The sequence below is a fragment of the Paroedura picta genome, chromosome 4 (assembly GCF_049243985.1).
Source record: "Paroedura picta isolate Pp20150507F chromosome 4, Ppicta_v3.0, whole genome shotgun sequence".
NCBI classification, from domain to species: domain Eukaryota; kingdom Metazoa; phylum Chordata; class Lepidosauria; order Squamata; family Gekkonidae; genus Paroedura; species Paroedura picta.
Window position 1 is genome coordinate 27,780,394 of NC_135372.1, and position 20,328 is coordinate 27,800,721.

At 46.6% G+C, this 20,328-nt stretch overlaps 1 protein-coding gene and 1 non-coding gene across 5 annotated transcripts in view; both read left to right on the forward strand.

Moving 5' to 3' along the window:
- KDM4B (lysine demethylase 4B) overlaps positions 1-20,328 on the forward strand; it is a 189,161-nt gene that overhangs the window by 13,926 nt on the left and 154,907 nt on the right. For all 4 annotated transcript variants that reach the window (XM_077332098.1, XM_077332097.1, XM_077332100.1 and 1 more), the window contains exon 2: positions 14,177-14,344. In XM_077332098.1, the coding sequence (XP_077188213.1) occupies positions 14,204-14,344 (141 nt within the window). In that variant the 5' untranslated portion in view covers positions 14,177-14,203. The remainder of the gene's footprint in view (positions 1-14,176; positions 14,345-20,328) is intronic.
- Positions 15,381-15,487, forward strand: LOC143836939 (U6 spliceosomal RNA). The gene has a single exon (XR_013230851.1). It is a non-coding gene; the product is annotated as a U6 spliceosomal RNA (small nuclear RNA).

The following is a 20,328-nucleotide window of genomic DNA, read 5'->3' on the forward strand; positions in this document are numbered from 1 at the left end:
ACCTGGACTACTGTCGGAGGATGGAGAAGGCTCAGTCAAGGGTGCCATAGATAAGAAGGCAGACTGTGCCTTATGTAAGGTGCATGGGGCTTATGCCATGGCCTTGAAAGCATTGTTTATAGCTTCCATAGTGATGAGGGCCGCCATCGTTTGGTCAAGGAAGTTGGTCCAGCTACTAGGGAACAAGGACAAACAGAATGCTACAGGGGGTTTCCTTTGCAATGGATGCAATGCTTGATGCTATAATCTTTAATGCCAGAAACATCACTGTTAAGGTGGGGAAGAGTACAGAGTACAGTCAGATATCAGTAGAAGAAATCTGGAAAGCTGCTGTCTGGTCCTCAGTGTTTACCATTATGAAGCTCTACAAAGTGGACCTATTCAGCTCTGCAGACACTGCCTTTTACTATGGTTACTCTGCAGGGTGATGTTGCATTGGGACACTCCTGAGATGTCTTCCTCCGCTGGGGGAGAGCAACCATTGGCCTTACCTGTGAGGGGTCCTTAACTTTCCCTTGATGCTTGGACTGTTATTCCGTATTATGACATACTTTGGACTGTGTCTGATTCGAGTTCCCACAGGAGGGGGAGCCCTCTTGAGCTCCTGTATCTCCTGTACTTTGAGTCAATTCTGACTATGCCTCCAATGTAGTTGCTTGCATTTCTAATAAAGAAGCTTTAATTCAAAGAGTTTGCTTATTTAGAATTTGAAGTTTCTCGCAGTAAGTCAGAACTCCATTTGGAGTGCTTCCCCCATGCTCATCATTCAGATGGAAGAAAAGGCTCTAGAAACCCAAAGAGTTGAGGCCGCTACGGACTGTAAGGCGGCTGCCTCCGCTCAGGCACCAGAGATGGATAAAGAAAAAGAAAAAGAAGAACCACACTGTGCCATGGTTGTCGGAGACAGCGAAGGTACTGGGCACAACGACCTAGTGTGGCTCTAGGACGTCCCAGTATGTGACAGAGCATCTAGTAACCCGGCCCCTGACCCGGACTGTTGAGGATCCCGATCTCTGGTCGGCCTTGAGAGTGAGGAGTCGCCAAACCATGAGCTACCTTGAAGGAACCTGAGGTGCTGATGCTGCCAATGGTTATTCACTGTTAGAATTCTTATTGATATATTGTTGTGACTGTTATTAATGTATTGATGTTCTGTGTATTCCATAATGCTCCCTTGTAAATCGCTCTGGGCCGTATGGGAGGGCGGTATAAAAATCCTTGAGAGGAGGTGAGGAATGTTTGGGGAGGTTGGTATGTAAAGTTCTGAATGTAGGTAGGAAAAAGCAAATGTATCATTTATAGCATGGGGGAGCTCTGTCGTGACAGTAGTATGTCTGAAAAGGGATCTAGGTGCCTTAGTAGGTCATACACTGGACATGAGTCAGCAGTATGACTCAATGGCTGAAAAGACAAATTGTATTATCATTATCATTATTATTATTACCCGCCACTTCCAAGACCGGCTTGTGGCGGGTTACAGATGTCCGATAAAAACCCAGTAAACCCCATTAAAAAGATAACAAAATTGCAATAAAAGCAGAAACTTTTTCTGACAAAACACAAAAACACACCTGACCACCCATGGTATCTAATTCCCCTGACAATACATCATGATAAAAAGCAGAAAGAAAACTCAGGGACCAGGTTGGTTAAGGTCTTCAAATACATCTCATTGCTGTTACTACAGAAGCAAAGACTGGGTAGAGGGACTAGAGCAGTGGTTCTCAACCTTCTTAATGCTGCGACCCTTTAATACAGTTCCTCATGTTGTAGTGACCCCCCAACCATAAAATTATGCAAGTGTTCTTTCACAGAAATTAAACTGAAACTGACCAATGGCGTGAAGATCAATTGTTCATGATTGTAGATAAATTGGTTTTTCTCAGTTCAGTTCTGCCTTTTGTCCCACCATGCTGATCTCGCTCTTTTCCTCTGCTCCAGACTGACGAACGCTCTTTCGATCTACCCCTTAAGGCTGTTGTGTGGATGACACCCCCCCAGCCAAGCTGCTTGCCCTGCCGCAACCCCTGTTAAAGGGTTGTTTGATCCCCAAAGGGGTCCCGATCCCCAGGTTGAGAACCACTGGACTAGAGAAAACCCTCCGTTACTATTGCTGCAAACTGTCCTCATAGTATGGCTGATAATAAACCCTGATTGAGACTGTCCTTCAAGAAATTCAATATTAATTGATGGCTCTAGAAAATTTACCTTCTTCCTCTTGCACCATCTTGTGAAGGCCTTCTATATCACCTTATATATGCGAATGGTAGATATTCTTCTGGATGCCAATATTGTATTTACTACCTGGTCTGAAAGGCCCTGATTCTTTAGAGTTAACCTTTCGATTTCCAAACAACTAGTTGCAGCCAATCTGGCTTCGGGTGCCAGATTGGGCTCCAGAGCAATAAGCCAGGTATTTGAGGAAGAATTTTCTTCGAGTCAATCCTTTAACAGTCCAAGTTGCTATTTGTTACGTCTTCATAAAGTGTAGACCCTTAATCTAACTATCTACCTAGCTACCTACCCCACCCTCCCATACAGTCCAGAACAGTTTTCATGGGACCATTGTGGAATACGAAGAACATCATACATTATTACCAGTCACAACAATATATCAATAACAATTATAATAGTGAATAACAATTGGCAGCATCAGCACCTGGGGTTTCTGATGGATTTGCCCCAAGCATGTCATAAAATCCAAGGTTACTTGCTGTAGGTCCTTGCTCCTCCCCAGTCACTTGTTAGGTATCTTCTCACCTGAGGGGCTCACCATTGAACACCATATTGAAATTGTCTGAGAGCTGTACCATAGGATTTTCTTGGTGAAATATTTTACAAGGTAGGTTGCCAGTTCTCTCCTAAATGCTCCTCATTTACCCGGTGGCCATTTTGTGGATTCGTCCCTTGATTCAGCAGCACTATATACACGAATCCCACCTTGGGAACAAGTGCTGAGGCAATTCAGACCACTAAAGCACAGGGTACCACCAGTTACAAGGGAGCAATCCCTTTAATACTGGGACACTGCTAATGGATCTGTTTTCCTCCAAACATAATGACCACCTAGACAGATTCATGTCAAGGTATTTTCAGCTAGACACGGAGGTGGTGGACGTGCTTATGTCTCCATGGCCGGTTGAGCTCCTTTATTCATTTCCTTCCAAGAGTTTTATGCAAGACAAGACAACTTAGAGCATGAGCGACATGCTCATGCACTGTGCAGGGATTGTACTAGGTTAAACTGGAGGTCCCTTCCAACTCTATGATTCTATATTAGTTGCCCATCACTGCCCATGAAGACTGCAGTGAACTATTAGCTGGTGGTGAAACCAGTGATTTGGAAATTATCAAAAGGGGAATGGTCAGGTTGAAATTTTTTTCTTGAGGAGTGGAAAGATTCTTGACAATCAGTGATCAAGACACGACAATTGAAGAAGAAGAAGAAGAAGAGTTGGTTCTTATATGCCGCTTTTCCCTACCCGAAGGAGGCTCAAAGCGGCTTACAGTCGCCTTCCCTTTCCTCTCCCCACAACAGACACCCTGTGGGGTGGGTGAGGCTGAGAGAGCCCTGATATCACTGCCCGGTCAGAACAGCTTTATCAGTGCTGTGGCGAGCCCAAGGTCACCCAGCTGGCTGCATGTGGGGGGAGCGCAGAATCGAACCTGGCATGCCAGATTAGAAGTCCGCACTCCTAACCACTACACCAAACTGGAATTTACACCAACCTAATAAACATCGCATGTGTCTAAGGATACGCTCTGACAACAGATGCAACAAAGGCGGAAGTTGAAGACTTATCCTGGAGGTCAGGAGGACATCCTGATGGGTGTTACCCACCTCTCTTCGAGGGACACAGAATCAAATTATGCACTTCCTGTCACCGTGGGAAACACCTTCCATAACTGTTTCTCCTGCCTCGAGAGGGAGTGCAGTGAGTCTGGCATCTCTCTGGCCTCAGAGAAGTTAGCTAGCTGATTTTTCTTCTTTCATTCTGTTGACCTTGTTCCCCTCAACCCTATACTTTTTCTGAGTAATTTGGTAGGGAAATGAAAGGCATGAGGCCCTTAGGCCTGTAGACAAGTGGCACTTGCTGATGGCAAGTAGATTCGCACCTGTCATTTTCTTTATCAAGAGAGACGAGGTGGGATCTGCTTGATTTCTCCTTTGTCCCCAGGCTTGACGTGTGACAGTATCTCCTTTAAAATGCGTCTTGTGGCTGGGATACATCTGGTTAAGGCGGATGCGCCACATCACACTTTTCAGTGGACTCCATTAAATGCCAGCGTTCCCCCCCCCCCACACACACCTTCGCACCCATCTGCAGCAGCCATTTTAAGACTCCTCGTGGCTGGGGCGCAATAGCAGATAAGCCACAAGATGACTGCTTCTCCTCCGAATAGGTGACTAGGAGGTCAGTGGTTCCTGAGGGGCCAGCTGAGCCCAGGAATACTCAGATTGTGACAGCAGTGGCAACCAATGACACTAAGGAGGGGGATCGGGCAGAGATGAAAGACAAAGAACCCCCCCCTCTAATAAATGAAAAATGTTGTCTGAGGAGCCGAGGCACAACCCCAAGCTGTCTAAGTCAGCGTCAAAGGGAGAGACTTCAGTTTCTCCTTCCAATCCATTAGCAGAAGGGCACCTCTCACCAAGATGAGCTCCAGGTTTCAGCATGGGGTAGTGTGATTGCCACACAAGGAACAATATTTTTCTCTTATTTACAGAATTATGTGAGAGTTGAAGTCTCTTCTTCTTCTTCTAATCTGGCGGGCCAAGTTTGAATCTGCGTTCCCCCACATGCAACCAACTGGGTGATCTTGGGTTCGCACAGCCCTTATAAATCGGTTCTGACCGAGCAGGAATATCAGGGCTCTCTCAGCCTCACCTCCCTCACAGGGTGTCTGTTGTGGGGAGAGGGAAGTGAAGGCGATTGTAAGCCGCTTAGAGACTCCTTTGGGTAGAGAAAAGTGGCATATAAGAACCAACTTTTTCTTCTTCATCTCTGTCTTCTGACCATGGTTTGGCTTTGACTGTTTACCTGGCTCTTGATCCTGACTCGGCTTGACTCCACTCTGGCTCTTGACCTCATGGACTGGTCTCTGGCTCATTCTCAAGCCTTGACACAACAACCTGGCCAAGCAGGTGTGTCTCGGCAGGGCAGCACAATGGGGTTCTTGGACACAGGTTAGACATTGATTTTTCAAAGGCAGCTTCTGGGTTCGCCAAAGGAGGAATCAACAGGTACGATAAAACCAGTTTCAACTCTAATCACCAGCATGACTCGTTCTGCTCCTACTCAAAGACCACTGGAGCCATTTCCTGATAGACAAATGGGTCCTAGAGACAATCTCTCATATTCAACTCCCTACTACTGGACTGGTCTGTAGTTTTGCCGCTGTTAAAGAATCCTACCAAAAGGTAAATTATTTCTCAAGCCATCAGTCATAGCCTTCACATCCAGGCCTTAGAAAGGTTGCCAGATTCAGAGTGCTTTGAAGGAGTCTTCATGGTACCCAAATAAATTCTGAAATTTTCCTGGAAGTTTATCTTGGGTCTGTCCTTATTTCTTAAATCTCTTCATTTACTTCATTTATAACCTCTCTTTCCTCCTCATTGGGGGCCCAAAGCAGCTACTATTATCCTTCTCAAAAGAACCCTGTTAGGCTTAGAGTGCGTGATGCCCCAAGATCACTTTGCAAGTTTTTGTGGTAGAATGGGGATTCAAATATTAGCATATCACTCACCATGCCACACAGGCTCTTTCAAAAGTGTGAATTGTGTACTCAGTAAGAGTTCACATCAGGCACCATCAAAGAGGATGCAGTGTTTCCTGTGTGCAAAACAGGTGGGGGAAGGGAGCTGCCTTTACCAAACACCAAAAGTTGCTCCTTTTAGCTTATGCAAATAGGTATCCTGTGGCAGTGCCATTGGGCTGGCTGCTGATTAGGTTAGCTTCTGCGCAAGAGTGCCAAAGTCCTTTGCTGCCCTCTCTCTATACTTAGAGTGCATAACAGGTCATTGTAAAAATGCTTTTTATAGCCTGAGCTCTGCAAATATTAATTTTGGATGGTCCTGCTACAAAGCTGTTCAAGAATTAAGTTAATTTATAATACCTTTAGGCTAGCCTATCAAGGTGATGAGTTCTGTTGGAAATTATGAATGGAATGTGAAGGTTTTCAAATTGGTAGATATTTTAAAATTCCAGACTGTATATCTTTTGTATAAAGAGCAAGCTCAAACTTTGATCATCCAGAAGTTAAACAGGCCTTTTATATTATTACCCTGGTATTAAGGTTGTGCTTCAGCTGTTAGAGAAAATTGTTAAGATAGAGTTTCTAAAAAACAGGTATATAATAGTGGTTGTTGAATTAGAAAATAAATAGATGAGTTGTCACTGCTAAATTTCAGTTGTAGTCTATTCCATAGGCCTCATGGAATGTTCAGGAAAAAGGCATATGTTTAGGGCGAACATTTAACACTTGAATATATCTGAAGGGATAGTTCATAAAGTAATCAGGACAAGACGTATTTGATAACAAACATGCACTCCAAGTTCAAATTCTGTCCAAGTAAAGCTATTGTAGTGCTGTAAGCGATGCCAGTGTTAAAATTAAAGCATGGCTATAGATACTCAGTAAGTTCAGTACATGCATACATACATGCAGTACATACATGCAGTACATACATACATACTTAATCTGTAGAAAGGTTTACAGTTTGTATATTTTATAAAATATTTTTAACTTTAACGGACGACCTCCGCCGTCAGTTGAACCGAGACAGATGTACTGTTTAGACCTCTCAGCAGCATTTGACACAGTCGCATATAATTTTTTAGATCACCGCCTCGCCAACACTGGGATATGGGGGAAAGCCCTCAAATAGTTGATCTCTTTCCTCCAAGATTGCAGACAGAGGGTAGCAATAGGAGAGAGAATATCAAGCCACCACCAGCTCACTTGTGGAGTCCCACAGGGAGTGGTCTATCCTCCTGATAGATGGCCTTCCTGAGTCTCTCCCGGAAGCCTTAGCCAGATGTCTGAAAGCAGTGATGAGGTGGCTCAGGCAGAGTCATCTGAAGCTCAACCTTTCAAATATGTAGGTCCTATGGCTGGATAGGATGACCTCCGCTGGACAGGAAGGGTCCAAACGAGGAAGTGCATTGGCCCACCCTGGATGGAGTGCAGCTATTAGTGGTCCACACTGCCAGGAAACTGGGCATGATTCTCAATGCCTTTCTCTCTATGGAAGCACAAGTCAGAAGATTACTGCGGCTGGCTTTCTACCATCTATGCCGAGGCAAACTATTAGCGCCCTGCTTGGAACATCTAGCCTGGAACATCTAGCCATAGTGCTCTGCGCGATGGTCACCTCTAGACTGGAATTCTGCAACTCGCTCTATGCAGGCCTACCCTTATGCTTGATCTGGAAACTACAACTGGTCCAGAATGCAGCAGCTAGGGCCTTTACAGCAACACCTTGGAGGTCCCACATTCCCACTCCAACAACCGCACTGGTTGCCAGTTGAATTCCAGATCAGGCTTATAGTTTTGGTAATCACCTTAAAGGCCATATGCAGTCTGGGACCAGTGTACCTGAGAGACTGCCTCACTGCTTACACCCCTCAAAGAGCTTTGTGCTCCACCACTTCCAACTGGCTTGTGATCCCTGGCCCGAAAGAAGCACATCGGACCTCAACAAGGGCCAAAGCTTTCTTGGCCTTGGCCTCCACCTGGTGGAATCAGCTCCCTGAAGAGATCAGGGGCCTGCCTGAACTTCCTCAGTTCCACCGGGCTTGCAAAATGGTGCTCTTCTGCCAGGCATTTGGTTGAGATCGATTGACCCAAGAGTATCTACTTGTCCTGCAGAAAACCACTATACATATATTGAATCCTGAACTGATCCACTTATGAAAGCATAGCTAGCAAGTTAATGCTGTCACTAGAATTGTTATATTGAAATGTTACAGGAAATGTTATAGATACTGTTATCAATTGAAACCACAGTTGTTTTTACTCGATTTCATGAATTATGCTGTACTTCTATGTAAACTGCCCTGAGCCGGAAGTGTGGATGGTAAAGAAGTATAATAAATCAAATGAATGAATGAATGAATGAATAAATGTTCAATCAGTCCAGTGTCACTGCACTTTCCCTCCCTCATCAATTTCCTGTTGCAAAATTCAGCTGTCGTCTTGGAATCAGATAGCTGCTTCCACTGGCCATACTTGCAGTTATAAAAGGGGAGCATGAAGGGCAAATTTCTTTCCACACCTCTGGATGCTGTTACTGCTTTTTCTGCTTGTCTTCACTTCCTTGAATTTTCATGGGTTCAAGCACAAGGTACAGACCCCTGTTGAGTTCCCAATAAGATCCATTGTAAAGCAAGAAATGTCATTATTGAGGAAACTGGTGAGCAGAGGCAAGGGTTTTCCTGTCTAAAACTGACAGTTGAAACTACACTCATACTTTTATGCTGCCCTTATAAGCCCTCTCCCATTTTGAAACTTGGTGCACATAAAAGTTACAGGCTCTCAGGTTCTCAGGCAAAGTGTGTGCTAAGTCCCAAACACTATAGACATGCATAATCAGTCTAGCGAGATCAGTTCATCGAAATCAGTCCAGCAAGGTCATAAAGGTAAAACACCTGTCAGCAATGGAGCTGTGAAAAACCATTGCACAATTAACATGGGTTTTGCTAGATGTCTGGAAGCAGTGGCAGGGTGGGTCAAACTTTACCTGAAACTCAGCCCTTCAAAGTCTGAGGTCTTGTGACTGGGGAGGAAAGAACTAAGCAAAGAAGCATACCTGCCATATCTTGTTGGGTTCAACTGTCGGTTGCATCTTCAGCCAGAAACCTGGGTGTAATCCTTACCGCCTCTTTATCTATGGAAGTCTCTAGAGTAGCACAACTGGGTTTTTTCCACGTCTGCCAAGCTACTGACGCCCTACTTAGCCTCGGAACACGTAGCCACAGTCATCCATGCAACAGTCACCTCTTGACTTCTGTAACTCACTCTGTGTGGACCTGCCCTTATCCTTGCTCTGGAACTGCAACTGGCTCAAAATGTGGCAGCCAGGGTTCTCACAGGACACCCTGGAGACCTCATGTTTGACCTGTATCCCTACAGCTGTACTGGCTCCCAGTTGAATTCCAGATAAGTTAAGGCCATTCATGGTCTGGAACCTGTGTGCCTGAGAGATCACCTTTCTATTCCCCCCATAGAGCACTTTGTTCTGCTAACACCAATAAATTACTGGTCACTGGCTCCCAGGAGGTACATCTGGCTTCAACTAGGGCCAATTTTTTTTCTTTCCTGGTCCCTACCTGGTGAAATGAGTTCCTGGAACACATCCGGGTTCCTGGAACACAAAATTAGCACAATTCTGCGGGACCAGCAAGGTGGAGCTCTTCCACCAGGCCTATGGTTGGGGTCAATGACATGAGTAACATCTCCCTGCCCCCCCTTTTAAGATGCCCCCGCTGGTAGTCTGCTTTGGGGGAAATGGGTGAAATCAGGGATTGTTGGATGCTGAGGTTAAATCCAGATCGTCATTATTGAGTTTAACTTAATTTTAAATTTGAATGTGACTGCGTTAATTATTTGTATGCCCAGAAGGAAATTGATGTACACCGCCCTGAGCTGGCTTGCTGGGAGGGTGACATAAAAATGAAACAAATAACAGTTCAAATGGAAAATCACTTAGCCAACGCATCAGATCATCATCAGAATTCATAAAACAGCTCAAGAAAGCAATACTTAGCAAGATCATGAATACAGGCACAAGGATCTTGACAGTACCTGCAATCGGAGAGGAAGTTCTCAGCTCAACTCTGAATGGAAGATGGGGTATGAGTAGGAAAATTTGTGTGAGGTAGGATGACCAACCCATTCAGGATCAGATGTAGAAACAGAAGCAAGAATATTGAGCTTGTCACAGAATCATAGAGTTGGAAGGGGGCATCCAGGATCATCTAGTCCATCCCCTTGCACAATGCAGGAACTCACAACTACCTGCCCACCTACAGTGACCCCAGTTTCATGCCCAAGTGATCCCCCACCAAAAATCTTCAGAATCTAGCCTGGCATAGAGGAAATTCACCTACCATTCACAGTGGAAATTAGCAAATCATTGGGTATGCAAGGAAGGGCCACCAGAGACAAACACTGGCACATCCCTTCCTGCCCACTCACTCACAATCTGCCTAAATATATTCAGCATTTCAGTCAGATGGCTATCTAGCCTCTGCTTAAAACCTTCCAAAGGAGAACTCACCACCTCCCAAGGAAGCCTGTTCCACTGAGGACCTGCGCTAATTGTGAGGAACTTCTTCCAGATGCTTATCCAAAAATTATTTTGAATAAACATTGGATATGGTCCGTCCCTCTGAGGCAACAGAAAACAACTCTTGGAACGATTATACACAGGACAGAAAGCCCAGGTTGGCAGCAGCAGGGCAGCAGGGCTCATCCCCATGTACACATGATATTGCTGCCATCCTGATCCCCTCCTGGCCCTGGCCTTGGATGGCCCGCAGCAAGGGAGTGCATATTCTTCCATGTTCCCTTTGTTGCTGTGGTCGCCATCGGAGGCTAGGCCGAGGCAGGCCCGTGTGCACAGGAAGAACTGGGTCTGGAAGGCCTGGTTCCTCCCTGTGCTATGGTGGCTGGAGTTAGACCAGATCAGCCCCACCTGGTTCCGCAGTGTTGCATGGTGCCACAGGGTTGACTGGGGCGGTGTACGCTATTGTGCTGGAAGGTGGGATCGCAGTCTCTCACTGTCCTGCATTCCTGCGCACTGTATACCCCCCCGAAGCAGAACCATCTTGCCATGGCAGCATTTCCCGGGGGGGAGGGGGGAGCATTTCAGCACGGAGCCTGTCCATCACCAAATTGTGTCCCTCATGGGGACGCAGAAAGCAGCATGCCAGCTTGCACTGCTTTCCAGCATCCCCTGTGCATCCTCTGTAAGTGGCCTGCATCCTAATCTGTTTGCTTACTGCTAAGTAGATAGTGACTGCATGTATTTGAATTTTGGTCTGAATGACCATAAATAAATATTGATTGATAGTGATTGTTTACCTCAACTGGTTTCAGCAATCAGCTCATCCATGCTGCATACTCCCCCCCCCCCAAAAAAAAAACTGTTCTGCATCTCTGGGAGGGGACAGATGGAGCAAGGGAGTTTGGGGTGAATAGGGGGGAATAATGGACCCCCTGATTGAGCAGGGAGATGGTTCATGGGCTGACCCGCATTAGTACGAACAGCTTATCCCAAATTATTATTATTATTATTATTATTATTATTATTATTATTATTTATTTATTTATTTATTTATTTATTTATTTATTTATTTATTTATTTCCCGCAACTCCCAATTGGCTCGTGGCGGGTTACAGTGTCTTAAAACCCCATTAAAACTCCCATTAAAAGACTTTAAAATGTAACAACATGGCGGCACAATAATAAGATCCCCTTCCTACCCCCCTTCCTAAAAAAGGGGAGGGTGGAGGAGAAGGAGGTCAACGATGTTCAAGAAGAAGCCCGGTGGAGAGCAGTTGATGTACCCCAGCAGCCCCAGCCTCAACCATAGACCTGGCGGAAGAGCTCCGACTTGCAGGCCCTGCGGAACGTTGAAACGTCCCGCAGGGCCTGCAGCTCTCCCGGGAGCTCATTCCACCAGGTGGGGGCCAGGACCGAAAAGGCCCTGGTCCTGGTCGAGGCTAGGCGTGCTTCCCTAGGCCCGGGAACGACCAGAAGATTCTCACTCACAGAGCGCAGAGCCCTGCGGGGGGCATAGGGTGCTAGGCGGTCCCTCAGGTCCCAGCCTGCGTAAAGCCTTAAAGGTTAGAACCAGAACCTTGAACCGGATCCGGACAGCAATTGGTAGCCAGTGCAGCTGCCTCAGGACAGGCTGGATGTGGGCCCTCCAAGGTGTGCCGGTGAGGACCCTAGCAGCTGCATTTTGTACTAGCTCGAGTTTCCGGATCAGAGACCAGGGGTAGGCCCACGTAGAGCGAGTTACAGAAATCTAATCTGGAGGTGATGGTTGCATGGATCACAGTGGCCAGGTGTTCGGGGGACAGGTAGGGCGCTAGTAGCTGAGCTTGGCGAAGATGGAAAAATGCCTGGCTGGCTACTTTCCTGACCTGCACCTCCATAGTCAGGGAGGCATCAATGGTCACACCCAAGTTTCTGGCCTGGGACGCGATGGTAAGATGCACCCCTGCCAGGGTGGGTAAATGCGCTTCCTGTTCCCGCCCCCTACTTCCCAGCCACAGGACCTCCGTCTTGGAGGGGTTGAGTTTCAGGCGACTCTGCTCAAACCATTCTGTCACCGCTTCCAAACATCTGGCGAATGGTTCTGGGGGAGAGTCTGGGTGGCTGTCCATGAGGAGATAGAGCTGGGTGTCGTCAGCGTACTGATGGCAGCCCAACCCAAAACTCTGTACCAGCTGGGCCAGAGGGCGCATGAAGATGTTAAATAGTGTGGGGGAGAGAACCGCGCCCTGTGGGACCCCACAAGGGAGTCCATAAGGGCGCAAGAGCTCATCCCCCATTGCGACCCTCTGGGTCCGGTTCTGGAGGAAGGAGCGTATCCAGCGCAAGGATGTACCCCATATCCCCGTACCGGCGAGGCGGTGGACCAATATCTCATGGTCCACGATGTCGAAAGCAGCCGACAGATCCAGAAGGACTAGCATGGCTGACCCGCCTCTATCCAGCTGGTGACGGAGATCATCCAGCAGGGCGACCAACATGGTCTCCACCCCGTGGCCAGGGCGGAAGCCAGACTGATATGGATCGAGTGCCGAAATGACAATAGTTGTTGGGACAAGATCTCAGTTTTGCCTGGGAATCTTCTGGGCTTTCTTGTTGGGTATATTATGCCTGTGCCTTCCCACTATCTTTTGTGATTTCCTTACCGTGATATATATGGCTGAAAATTAGCGGCACGTTGGACTCTTGTGCGATGCCTTGTTCCTATGTGTCTCCTTGGGTGTGTGGTTAAACGGCAACTCCCAAGTGTTCTGTGAGCTGTTGGTTCTGGTTTGGCCTCTTCCTTTTGTTTTTCTTCCATTCTGCTTGTTGTTGGCCAGAATATCATCTTTGCCTTTGTGCCTGCATTCCCCATGGCTCCTGGTTGACCATGTGTATTTTAACCCGATGAACTTCTGGAGAGTTGCCAGGAATGCTTTCTGTTGACATTTGTTCACTTGTTGCTGCCTCAGGATCTGCATTATTGATTGATTTTTTTTGCCATATTTAATCCTTGCCTTCTTAGCACTTGCCTAGCAGATGGTTTGTGCTCCCAAACCACCTACTGTCCTTGGTGACCCAAACCTTTGTGTGGCAGTAGTCTTGGGCTGCCTTGGCTCCTCTGCCGAGTAAACGGCAGAAGTATGCGGATGGCCTGTCAGAAGGGAACTTGGTTGAAGAAGGAAGCTCAATACCACATTTACTGAGCTCCCTGGAGTAGATGCATAGTACTCCTTCCATGGAAAGGGGCTATGTTCCGTCCTCTGGTTTGTTTTGCATACGGGTCAGCAGCAGTTTATCTTGGATGGCTTGGGTGAGTGGTTCCATTGGTGTGAGCTGTTTAATTTTCCTCCCTCTTCCCAAATACTAGAACTCAGGCACATCCAGTGAAACTGAGGCATGGGTTCAGAACTGACTAAAGAAAACACTTTCCCCCACAAAGTGGTTTAAATATGGAATTCGTTGCTAGAGGCTGTAGTAATAACCACAGGCATTAACAGATTTCAAAGGGGATTAGATGGGGAAGGCCTGGTTGGCCACTGTGTGAGACAGGATGCTGGACTAGATGGATCCACACTGGACTGTTCCAGCAGGGCTCTTCTGAGGTTTGTAATTGCTGCCACCTGCCTGTCAGGAGGATGGTAGCAAGAGACAGATGATGGTGGTGCTATGACCTCTGGTGTAACTGCTGTATGCTCTGTCTCTTGGGTAGGGCTGGCTTGCTTTCATGCAGTTACTTTCCATGGAACAAGCACAGGGTAGCTGCGGTAATACTGTGATGTGATGTGTTTCTGCCATGGTTTTATTGCTTGATTTCCTGTTGAGATTTGAAGATGAAAATAAATTACCGCCAGCATGTGCCATCTTCTTCCGACTTCTAACCCCATTCTCTCTTGTCATTTTTCACAGCGTGGGTCTTAAAAACCCACTGGCAGGATGGGGTCTGAAAATCCGAGCCCGCAGAACCCCAGCTGCAAAATCATGACTTTTCGTCCAACGCTGGAAGAGTTCCGGGAATTTGGAAAGTATATTGCTTACATTGAATCCCAGGGAGCTCACCGGGCAGGACTCGCAAAGGTGAGTTTTTGCTGGGCATAGCACTGGGTAGTCATTTGGGGCCGGTTGTGACATGGGGCTGAGAGTCAGGGCTGCAAGCTGAAGTCGGGAATCTGCAGTAAGATTGTTCCCATTCATCAAAACAGACCCCAGGTTCATCAGAGTGAATGAGGCAAATATTTTGTTGTTTATTAACAGGCTGATCTTGGCCTGTTTTGTGGTTTTTGTCAAAAGATCTTTTATTTTCTAGGCATTTAGCCTACACAAGAGTTCTCATAGTTACAGCACATGTTTCAGTTTTTTCATGCTAACATCTTGAAACATTCTGGACTTGGGGTTCGGCAAAACTAATTGAAGCATTGTTATTATTAAGCTGTGCCAAAACCAAGATCTTTTCATAGTTCTCAGCAGTCTGATTCCTTCTGTATGGCCATTGTTACGCCAATCCAAGCAGGAACCACTGTGCTCAGCGCAAATTCCATAATTTCATCCGCTGCAGAGCTAGATGCCTGCATTGTCAACTGAGTTTTTTTTTTTTAATCAGTACAAGTCAAAGTGTGCTGATATTGCTTAGAGCAACGTCCTAGGTGCTTTCTCCAGGGAGGCGGCAGTCTGTACTCTTTGGGATAAAACTCCTCTTGTTGCCTGGGTTGCAATTCTTTGTGATTCCTGTCAGGGGAGATTCATCTTCTGTGATCCCTAATCAGCAGTGGCCCTGCTACTTTCTAGAAGGATACAATTCACCACACTCCATTCGAGCACAGCAATTCTGTTATTTTTTCCCCCTGCATGCCTGGTTGGTGTGCTGTCAGAGTTTGTCCCGGGAGTAGTAGCGGCATCCTTTTTTGCAGACCACTTACAGAAGGGGTAGAGGGAGATGGTCTCCAGGGTCACAGGGAATTTTAGCCAGTCACATTGACACATCAACCTGGTCCACTGCTCTTTGGTTTCTTTTTAGCAGTGGTATTTTTCATCTCACATACCTCCATCGTCCTTGCCATGTGGAATTCAGGAGTGATCCAGAGGTACAATTTTGGAACCAAGCCGAAGTAGTTCAGTGCTCGCCTCGCCAGTACATATATGGAAATTGTAATGATACAGAGAAGACTAGTGCGATCCCCGTGCAAGGATGTCGTTTAAGTTTGCAAAGTATTCAAACCCTTTCCGCCCATTATATGGTTCCCTTCAGATCAAGTTATGAGTGAGCCATAGTGTGTGGAATGTTGGATTCATTTGAGGAGTCCCAGAGTCAAGGACGTTCTCGTTGGACTTTAAGAGATGAGGGATTAGAATAACATGTAAAAGTTTGTTTTGAGAGTCTCTGTTAGAGACTAAGAGTATCCATACCAATTTTTAAAGGATATGGCTCTCTGTTTACTTAAACGGTTAACTAATGGGATTATGTATTGGAGGGGTAAAAATATAATCATTAGCTGGTACAACCCCTGCAGCAATCTATTAGCAAGTAGATGCTGGTTCTCATATGTCATCTCTATTATTCTTGATGACCCACCGATTAAAACAGCATTACAAACTCCATTTCCCACATTAGAGTATGAATTCTGTAAATTAGACCCAGATGGGAAGTGGAAATTTTCCACTGCATTCTCCCTTTGTATTGTTAAACAGTAGGGCAATATGGACTTCTTAATGTAGTCTGCAAGAGCCTCTTGTGGCGCAGAGTGGTAAGGCAGCCGTCTGAAAGCTTTGCCCATAAGGCTGGGAGTTCAATCCCAGCAGCCGGCTCAGGGTTGACTCAGCCTTCCATCCTTCCGAGGTCGGTAAAATGAGTACCCAGCTTGCTGGGGGGTAAACGGTCATGACTGGGGAAGGCACTGGCAAACCACCCCGTATTGAGTCTGCCATGAAAACGCTAGAGGGCGTCACCCCAAGGGTCAGACATGACTCGGTGCTTGCACAGGGGATACCTTTACCTTTACCTAATGTAGTCTGCATAGAGCTGGAGGCCCTTCACGTCTCAGGCTGTCAGCGATCTACATGGAAAGCATATACCATAACTGGGATCAGTCCCTACATTCTCCCCTAGTCCATGATAAGAATTACACAAACACTGGTCTTTGGCACCAGGTTGCATGCCATTCTTTTTGTACCTATGCCACCTGTGGGGTAAGACCCAAGATCATCCATACCTCTTTTCCAATGGAGATTACATGTTGTTCATTATTGGATTAGTTACCTCAGAATTTCCCCTGAGATGGGATGAAGATATGATCTAGGATGAACTTTGGGTTAAGGTATATACCCAAAAGGACCTATGGTCAAACCCAGATTGCACGTCTTATAGCCTGAACCTTTGCTAGGCAGCTTTGTTCACTAGCCTCTGAGCCATTCCCACATATAGTATCATTGCCATAGCAGATGGAAATCCAAAGGGGTGGAACTCCAATCCCCCCTCCCCCCTTTTTTTTGCAATGATGCCTTGGCTGTTTTGCAGCATTCTCAGTATTCAGGACACCCCATGTCAGGTTACCTTACTAATTGAGTGTAAAATTAAATCTATTGGAATAGCTTTGAAAGACTTGACCCAGGAATCTGAAACATCTTTAACCGCTCCTATTAAATAAAAGGGTGAGGTCACCTGGGGAGGAGTTAGGGCGGGCCCTGTCCAGGATAAAAACGCAGAGGGCCCAATCGATTGCGCCCTCCGAGTGTCCATCCAGGGCCAAGCAGCCAATGGGGAGGCGCGCAAAGCACCTTCCTATTGGCCCCTCACCAGGACAGACCAAAATTCCATTCACCCAGCCCAGTCTGGCTGCCAGTCTGCTCCTGACCACCGCAGGGAGAGGAGGTCAGCAGGGCTGCCAAGGGGGATGAGAACAGAGGCTTGGACATGCTGTGCCAGCCCTTTTCACCCCAAGGCTGTCCTAACTGTCATGTCCAACTGCAAATTGCCTCAGAACCCTGACAGACCTGGCAGGAGGCTGCAGAGTGCTCCCCCCCCCCTTCAGGCCTCCTGCGAAAGAGCCTCTGACAGGCCCTGACTGAGGGGAGGAGGCCTTTCCAAGAGCAATGCAGGGGAGCCTGAGGGCCTTCCTTTTGAGGGGGGGACGACTTTCCCCTTCTGCCAAACAGTTGCCTGACAGGGAGGCCAGAGAAAAGCCCCTTCTCACTTAAAATACTGCTCTGGCCAGAGGTTAGAATCATAGAATCATAGAGTTGGAAGGGGCCATACAGGCCATCTAGTCCAACCCCCTGCTCATCGCAGGATTAGCCCTAAGCATCCTAAAGCATCCAAGAAAAGTGTGTATCCAACCTTTGCTTGAAGACTTCCAGTGAGGGGGCGCTCACCACCTCCTTAGGCAGCCTATTCCACTGCTGAACTACTCTGACTGTGAAAAACTTTTTCCTGCTATCTAGCCTATATCGTTGTACTTGAAGTTTAAACCCATTACTGCGTGTCCTCTCCTCTGCAGCCAGCAGAAACAGCATCCTGCCCTCCTCCAAGTGACAACCTTTCAAATACTTAAAGAGGGCTATCATGTCCCCTCTAAACCTCCTTTTCTCCAGGCTGAACATTCCCAAGTCCCTCAACCTATCTTCATAGGGCTTGGTCCCTTGGCCCCAGATCATCTTCATCGCTCTCCTCTGTACCTTTTCAATTTTATCGATGTGAAGTGAGGCCTCCAGAACTGCACACAGTACTCCAGGTGTGGTCTGACCAGTGCCGTATACAATGGGACTATGACATCTTGTGATTTTGATGTGATGCCTCTGTTGATACAGCCCAAAATGTTATTTGCCTTTTTTACCGCTGCATCACACTGCCTGCTCATGTTTAGTTTACAATCCACAAGTACCCCAAGGTCTCGTTCACACACAGTGCTACCTAGAAGTGTATCCCCCATCCAGTAGGCATGCTTTTCATTTTTCTGACCCAGATGCAGAACTTTACACTTATCTTTATTAAATTGCATCTTGTTCTCATTTGCCCATATTTCCATTGTGTTCAGATCTCGTTGAACTCTGTCTCTATCTTCCGGAGTATTTGCCAGTCCTCCCAATTTGGTGTCATCTGCAAACTTGATGAGTAGTCCCTCCACCCCCTCATCTAGATCATTAATAAATATGTTAAAGAGTACCGGGCCGAGCACCGAACCCTGAGGTACCCCGCTACTCACCTCTCTCCAGTCTGATGAAACACCATTGACAACAACTCTTTGAGTGCGGTTCTCTAACCAATTCCCTATCCACCTAACGATCTGAAAATCCAGATTGCAGTCCTTCAACTTATCCATCAGAACATCATGGGGAACCTTGTCAAAAGCTTTACTAAAATCCAAGTAAATGACATCAACCAAATTTCCCCGTTCCAGCAAACCTGTTACTTGGTCAAAAAAGGAAACTAGGTTGGTCTGGCAGGACCTGTTGGAGACAAATCCATGCTGACTTCCTTGGATCACCAAATTGTCCTCCAGATGTTTGCAGATCGCTCCCTTTAATATCTGCTCCATTATCTTCCCCACAACAGAGGTCAGACTCACTGGTCTGTAGTTTCCCGGGTCATCCTTCCTCCCTTTTTTGAAGATCGGAATAACGTTTGCTCTTTTCCAGTCCTCCGGGACATCTCCAGTCCTTAAAGAGGTTCCGAAGATGATGGACAAGGGCTGTGCAAGTTCTCTGGAAAGTTCTTTGAGTACTCTCGGGTGCATTTCATCTGGACCAGGGGATTTGAACTCATCCAGTGCAGCTAAATGCCTCTCGACAACCTCTCTATCCAAGTTAACCTGCCACCCAGACACTATCCTTTGGCTACAGCCATCTCTAGATGTGCCTAAACACTTTGACCTGTGGGGAAAAAACAGATGTAAAATAGGCACTAAGCCTTTCTGCTTTCTCTGCATCTTTCGTTAGAGTTTGTCCATGGGCACCCAACAGCGGGCCTATTGCCTCTTTTACTTTACGTTTGCTCCTCACGTAACTGAAAAATCTTTTCTTGTTACAATGGGCTTCCCTGGCCAATCTTAGCTCACTCTCAGCTTTGGCCTTTCTGATGATTGATCTACAGTGCCTAGTAACCTGTAGGTACTCTTTAGAGTTCTGTCCTTTCCTCCATTTCCTGAACATTTTCCTTTTCTTTCTTAGTTCCTCTTGAAGTTCTCTGTTCATCCAAATAGGCTTCTTAGAGCTCCTGCAGTGTTTTCGTATTTCTGGAATAGTCATTGATTGAGCATGCAATAGCTCTTGTTTGAGTAGCGCCCACCCTTCACATGCTCCCTTCCCTTCCAGCATTCTCGTCCATGGTATGACACTCATCATGTCTCTGAGTTTATTAAAGTTTGCCCTACGAAAATCCAACATCCGCGTCTAGCTACAAGCTTCCTTGGCTCCCCATCTCAAAACGAATTCTATGAGGACATGGTCACTTCTCCCTAGGGTCCCCACCTCCTTCACCTCATCCACCAACTCTTGCCTGTTGGTCAGTATTAAGTCCAGTATGGCTGAACCTCTTGTGGGTTCATCTACCATTTGATAAATAAGGTTAGACACAGCCAAGCCATGTGTCTTTCTTCTTTGCAACTCTCTGCAGATTTGAGGCCACTGCACAGCATTATTCTGCAGAGGAAACTGGCTCTTCTCCTCCTGGGGCGAGGACATCTTGCTGGGTGAGATTCCACCGTCGGATCAAGGGAGGCAGGAACTTAACAGTTCTTCTTCCGGTCCCTAGGTGGCACTCACCCGGCCTCATCAGTTCGGTTTTTACCTCGGAGGGAGAGCAGTTGAGCTGGAAGATCCAAATAGATTTTACCCTCAAATCTTACCTATTTCCATCTATCTACCTAATTCTATCTACCTTACCTTGTGTGTTATTCTGCAGAGGAAACTGGCTCTTTTGTCTCCTGTTAAATCTGCACAACAACCCTGTGCAGTAGGCCTCAAGTCTTTCAATTCAACAACAACCTGTGTGGGAAGCCTTAAATGTTTCTTCTCTACCACAACCCTGTCCAAAGTAGCCCTTTCTGCCTGGGGAGCTGATCTTTATACTC